Below are 6,614 nucleotides of genomic sequence, written 5' to 3'. Positions count from 1 at the left end.
AAAAAAAAAAAAAGATTACCTCCTACAACTATGGCAATGGATAATTGGTTTTACACATTAAAATCCAGAAAGCAGCTCAGAATCCACAACCAAGGACCCTTGGATAAAATTATTCTGGCAGGCAAATAGAAAATGTAACTACGGAAGGTGAGGAAAATCCAGGAATATTAGATGTTACCTTTGGTTGCCGTTGAATGAACTTGTCAGTAGCTTCTAGTAGGAGAGTATTATCTACTCCTGTCTTGGAGAAAATGCGACGTGCAAGTCCATTTTTCTGCTCCAATAGAGCCTTCATCAAATGCTCTGTCTCTACTATTTGATGCTTGTTCTCTCTTGCCACTTCCGGGGATGAAACAATGGCTTGCCAAGCCATATCTGTAAATTCTTGTTGAGTAATCTGGCATAATATTAGAAACGTGCATCAGGAGGAGAAGAACTCATCAAATTTATCCAAATTGCGCATAATAGTTTACTATGCTGAAATAAGAGCAAGATAAAAACAAAATTTTGAATAATGCAAAATAAAAAGTATATCAAAGCTGCAGAATTTTTCACAAGCACACTGTAAGACTGAATAAGGGAGCCTAATTATGGCCCATGAAGAAGATGTGAACACTCAACCCAAGTTAGTCCAAATATTAACCAGTAAGAAGGAAAAGAAAAAGATACGCAAATAATGGAAACTGAAACAGGTAATTCAACAGAGTATCCAGATCTTAACGAAATTTAAATCCTGAATAATGTACAGAACCTAAGGTGATAGTTATAACGAACCCTCGTCGTTGATAACTGGATAAGGAAAACGAGTCCACAGTGAAACTCCAGATTTCAGATATATCCAATAAGTGAATCTGAATAATTTCACATGACAGATGACCAATCTCGTCTTTCAGTGATGAAATTATGACCGAAATAAAACCAAATCAAAAGCAGAAAAGGATAAAATTCAAATCCAACTCCAAAATTACTCGGAAAACTTTCCCTCAAATGATAATAAAATGAAGCGCAAGCACTAGAAAACACCTTTAAAAGCCAGAAAATCAATAACGAACATACAACTGCAAAAAAAAACTCACGAGAGACATTTGACAAGGAACCAGCAACGGAGAACAAAGAGAACAATTAAACACTATCAGCAGAGCTAACGGACAAGCATAAGCAATTACCTTTCCATCTCTAGAAGACTCGCACCGAATTCTGAGCAACCGGGGTTTCCTCACTGATGATTTCTCCAATTTTCTCGTGAGAAATGCACCATCTCTCTTCAACACTCTGAGTGGTTTCAAAGTATTCAGAGTTCTAGGATTCACACTTAAACTCAGAGAGAACTGACATTGAGTGAACAAGGTGCTTCTGCTGCAATTATTCGATGGAGGGAACCTAAAGCTAACGCCTGATGTTGTGGTTGCCATTAACGGAACGGAATTCGGCGATGGTCAATCTTTCAGGCTAGAACACTTCTCGATGAGAGTGAGAACGTAAGAACATAAAAGACCTTTGCGTGTGAAGTGTGAACTTGAAAAATGTAATAGGATTGGAGCCTCGAGATTTTGAGTGTTCTCGCAGGTTCCAGACTTCCTGGATGAGAGGCCGACAAAGGGCTATGGAAACCTGGAATGTTCAAGAACCCTGGCCCAACTGCCTAAGGGTGCAAGTAGTGGCCCTGTCGCGGCTCAGGCCTGCAAGGTTCAAGAACCTTCGACCTAGGGGGTGCAAGTTTGCTGTTGTCAGTCTGAGCTCGAATAGAGCCTTTGCTGAGATACCATGGCCCGAGCACCCCCCCCCCCTATATTTTCAGGGTCAATTAAGCGCCTCAGTCAAGGTTGGATTTTTTAGACTCGAGGTAGGTTAGGTCAAACAGAAACCTTGCTAAGGGAATTCAAGGTCAGGTTAGGGTTTTCAAAAGGCCAATTCAACCAGGCATTATCATAACCCTAGGCTAGACCCTTGAGATCAGTTGGGTGCGCATTGCAATAAAATCATTCTCAAATGTATAAGTGTTCAAAATGGAATAACATCAACATATGTGGGGCCCAGATAAATATATCACAATCCAAAGTTATGGAGACACTGAAGGTTCTCCAGCAGTCCGTGCTTCCTTGTCAAAGGTTAGCCTTAGAATATGGTCTCAGGTTCAAGACCCCCCTACCACATGCAGTCTACAGTGGCACTACGCTCTTGATCCCTCTCCTCTTCTTCTGCGAATAAATGTGGTCCCTTGTGAACCCCTCCTAGCCTCTATGTGGGTTGTTGTCTTGACCATTGTTAGCAAAAACGCATTGAAAACTCCGTTTAAAACACGTTTTACCGTATGCTTCTCAAAGATGCTTAAAAAAATAGCAAAGTTCAAGTATTCCCATTCTAAACACGTTTAAAACACATTCTGTTTTTATGGCGTTTTTTAGGACTTGATTTTTGAACATAATGTCTACTTAATTGACCATATATCTCTCTCCTGAATTTTGATCGAATTGATTCTTTCACCAACTTGAAGCTAACGCAATGGACTATATTTCTTATGATATTACCTTTAACTCAAATCAATTCACAGACCCCAAAATTGAGATATAAACTGACGTATTTGCTGAAAAATATTTCTAAAGTGATGACTCCTAACTCTAGCTGAACATATACCACTTCGAGAGTATATTGACTATGTTGACAACAATGAACAACACCATAACCTAGTCACATTGCTCAATAAGACTTTGGGCATGTGCGGTGTATGAATTTAAAATTGGTGTTGGATGATATTCAATGATATGTCTTAAAACTTATAGTGAGACATAGGATGTATAGGCATTAATGTTAGATATTGTAGTTGTTTTGAACATTAGATGCAAATATTCATATAATAATTCCTTAATTTATATGAGTATAGTACCATCTTTTTAGTCTCGTTTGTTTGAAATCTACACATTTAAAACTCGTATCACCAGTTTTTCGATTTTTACCATTCTTTGTTTTTTTGACTATTTATTTGACCGTACCATTCGAAAAATTTTACTGTTTAAAACCCATACCATCCGTTCCCCTTTTTTTGTAGTTCCTGTTTTTGCCAACAATGGTCTTGACCCCTGATGGGTCTTTCTCTCTAAGCAATTATGTTTTTTTTTATGTGGCCCTTTAATGGGCCACCTTCTCTTGCACATATGAGTTTTTTATAGTTTATCGTTATTCGGTGTGCTCTTCCCTCAATTTCAACTGCATTTTCTACATAAGAGGCCTCCCTCAATTTCAACTGCATTTTCTACATAAGAGGCCAAGCAACTCCGCAGAGATTTGTTTTCTCTTATTAATCCCTTTTCAAGTGAATCTACTATTTCTTTGTTATGAAATTTTGAGGTCTGACAAACATTTGAATTACGTGAGGGTGGGGATCATTTTTTCATTAAAGTCTGATTCATATGGTAGTTCTACCATATGCACTGTCTATTCTAGAAAGCCTCGGGAACTAAGGGTGTCAAAACCAAGCCCGAACTAAAAAAATCAACTAAAACCAACCAAAATCGATATGAGTTTATTGGATTATGTTTCAGCTTAAGGTTTTGAGGGACCGAAATCAAATCGGACCACATTGAAACAAAAAAGACGCCAAACCAAACGTAAAATATAGGATCAAAATCGATATAACCCGATAAGAAACTGATACCAACTAGAAATTTATTTAAGAAAAAAAAAACACATTCTTTTTCATACTTTAATATATTTACATGGTAAACCAAAACCAAACCGAGACCAAATTGATAAGAGAAACTAAAATTAATCCAAACCGACTAATTGAAACCCCTGCTAGGAACTGTGGCATAGTATTCTAATAAAGCCTGAATTTTTTTTTTTCTCTTTCAGTTTTGAAGACTCAAGCAACTCAATTGCATAGTTGGTTTATTCAATTTAGACTATAGTCCCCAAAGTAGTGTAGATACTAGTTTGTCCTAGGTCCTTATTGGTACCCAATTTTAGCAAATCTGGCCTACAAGACGATCGGTCAATAAATCGACGTCAATTTACTGACCGACTGTGTTAAGGAGTTGACTGGTTAACTTGGTCGGTATTCAAATTGGCCAAAAAATTGACAACCTTGTATTAAGGAGCTGATCGGCCAAAATAACCATCAGGTTGATCGAGCAAACTAAATGAATACGGTCAGATGACTGATCTTGACATTTTACAGTCAGCTAATCGATTGTGATTTTCTACGGTTAGCTGACCATTGCCACTTTTTACAGTTAACTAATCGATTCTAACTTTTTGGCCAGCTTGACCGATCATCAATCAACATAGGTCATACAAATGTGGGTTAGTTCCAGGGAAATTACAAACACATGTCTTAAGCAGTTAAGGTAGTTACAATCAATTAAAGGATTGTACTTCCAATAACTACCCCACTAATGACATGGCACATGGGTTCCTACAGTTACGAAATTTCCAAGAGAACAGGATCTTGCAAATAAAACTATAAAAGGACTATGGTGGAAGAAAGAGGGCATCATCAATAGATCAAACAAACTCAAATATCAAGTCTATCTTTCATTCCATTTTTTATCTTTCATGTTTTATATTAGCATTTGCTTTTGAAGTCTTGTACTTCCTTCAAGTTATATACTTCATTTCATAGTGTAACGATCATGTCTCTGGTATGTTTAGCATCAACAGAGAATAGCAGATCATATTTCTAGTATATTGAATATCAATAGAGACAAGATTACATTTTCCCCTTATCTATGAGTTACTATCATTTGCCTTCATCTTTATCTTTTTCAATCCTTGCATCACGTTTCTACAAAGAACATTAAAATTCCTTGGAGTGATAAAGGCAAGAGGAAAGCCCAAGTCGCTTGATTGAAGTCAGATCTACTATTGAATCCAATCAGGAAGGGTTCTGGCACACCCCTGCACTCACCAATACAGTTAGCTGACCGTAACTTAGGGAAGGATTTTGTTGCCTACAATCCTACCCATGAAACCCTCCTAATAGCTCTTGAGAGTCTCTTCATAAATTTAAAAAAGAACAATAATTTTTCAGACTTATTTTGAAAATAGGCTACTTACTTTCTTTTAGTTTGTCATTAATTGACCTCTATTATATTCAATATCAAAATCAAATGTTGATAGTATAAACCACAAATAGGAGGAGGGCACTTGTTGCAAGCCTTACTAAGCATGGGTGGCCGACCATGTCTAGTCGGCACTGACACCAGCAATCTTCTAGGATAGAAGTTCCCTAATCGGCTTGTTGCTTTCCACGCATATGCAGGATACCCTAGCATGATTGTCTCCGCTACTCTTGATCTAAAGATATGACGATCAGCTCTGCCCATCACCTATAGGTGATCATTTGGGCCAACCATACAACCCACGAAAGAGGCCCACCTTGGTCGGCCCAACACCCCCTAGTCAGTTCCACCCATCCTGATCACACCATCTTTTATAAGGATTGATCAGCTCCTTTTACAAATGACTGTGTCAACCACACACAATACTAAAGAAGTGGTCCCCCCCCATCCACCACATGTCACCTAGATTCTATACCTAATCGTAGGATAGTAACATCCATAACCACCTAGACTTAACCATGGTACCAAACTACACCAAGGTTAGGGTTGACAATTATTAGATCTGAGTTCCACTATGTCCAGGTTAACTGTTATGGAATCGGCCACATCAACTTGGACAAAGACAGGTCAACCAATGACAGTCATATCTAGATCAACGAGGAAAGTGACCCAACAACCAATAGGCAGTGAAATTGACTAGGCATATAAGTGGGAGATAAAAAAATCGAAGGTAAGCCGTAGAAAACACTCTAAGCACTGTATTCTTCCTCTTCCTCCCTTATCCTCACTACGAACTTTGGCATCGGAGTTCCCTTCCCTGAGCCAATACTCCAGGCTAGTTTCTTATCTGATTTATTGGAGGTCTTCATGCAGCAGGAATCTGTAGTATCACTAATAATATAAAGTAAAATAAAAATTAACAGACAAGATTATGCAAATATAACATTAATAAATCTACTACAAGATTTCGTACAAAAACAAAACCAAACTTATGTTGAGGATATGTACCCTTGGGTTGTGGGTTCACACCTATCCAACTCAATGTGCCCAAGTTTCACCCCTGAGCTAGCCCCTTGCAGTAGCTATCGAGCATATTCAAGCAGATTGAGTAGAGTTTCTACAATTATGTGCCTAACCCAAACACTGCCAATTTATAGGAAGGGTTTTACAATGTTACTCACAAATGGGGGCAAACAATGAACACATAGTAGAAATCCGTTAAAACAAAAACAAATCTATTGGCATAAGGAACTCTAAATAGAGAGAATAGAAACAACTTAATTATAGAAACCTTATTTTATGGTGGATAACAACTTTTTTTTTTTCTCACCACTGACTGGCTTGTATTTTTTTTGTATCAAGAAAAGGTGGAGAAACACCTCCATCAAGTGAAATTTTATTTAAAGAACCTATAAAATATCTATCCTACTATTCAAGACAAAAGGGTGAACAAGGAAGTTGGGTGCATTAATCCATCAAACTTTGAAAAGATGAACTACTAAAGTCCACTTTGCAAGAATGTAGGCTAAACAGTTCTCAAATCTAGGAACAAAACTA

The 6,614-nt window shown here is 37.7% G+C and overlaps 1 protein-coding gene across 1 annotated transcript; it reads right to left on the bottom strand.

Moving 5' to 3' along the window:
- Positions 1-77: 77 nt before the first annotated feature.
- On the bottom strand, positions 78-1,785 carry LOC122080409 (chaperone protein ClpB3, chloroplastic-like). Its single transcript, XM_042647372.1, has 2 exons — positions 1,167-1,785; positions 78-397 (listed from the first exon to the last, which is right to left on the bottom strand). The coding sequence occupies exons 1-2, from the start codon at positions 1,410-1,412 to the stop codon at positions 110-112; spliced, it is 534 nt and encodes a 177-aa protein (XP_042503306.1). The 5' UTR covers positions 1,413-1,785; the 3' UTR covers positions 78-109.
- Between the last annotated feature and the right edge of the window lie 4,829 nt (positions 1,786-6,614).

Source organism: Macadamia integrifolia, chromosome 5, assembly GCF_013358625.1.
Source record: "Macadamia integrifolia cultivar HAES 741 chromosome 5, SCU_Mint_v3, whole genome shotgun sequence".
NCBI lineage: Eukaryota > Viridiplantae > Streptophyta > Magnoliopsida > Proteales > Proteaceae > Macadamia > Macadamia integrifolia.
This window is presented reverse-complemented; position numbering and strand designations above follow the sequence as displayed.

Coding starts and splice junctions, on each gene's coding strand:
- LOC122080409 (XM_042647372.1), bottom strand. CDS start 1,412: ATGGCAACCACAACATCAGGCGTTAGCTTTAGGTTCCCTCCATCGAAT. Junction 398..1,166: donor AGTCTTCTAGAGATGGAAAG/GTAATTGCTTAT, acceptor ATATTATGCCAG/ATTACTCAACAAGAATTTAC.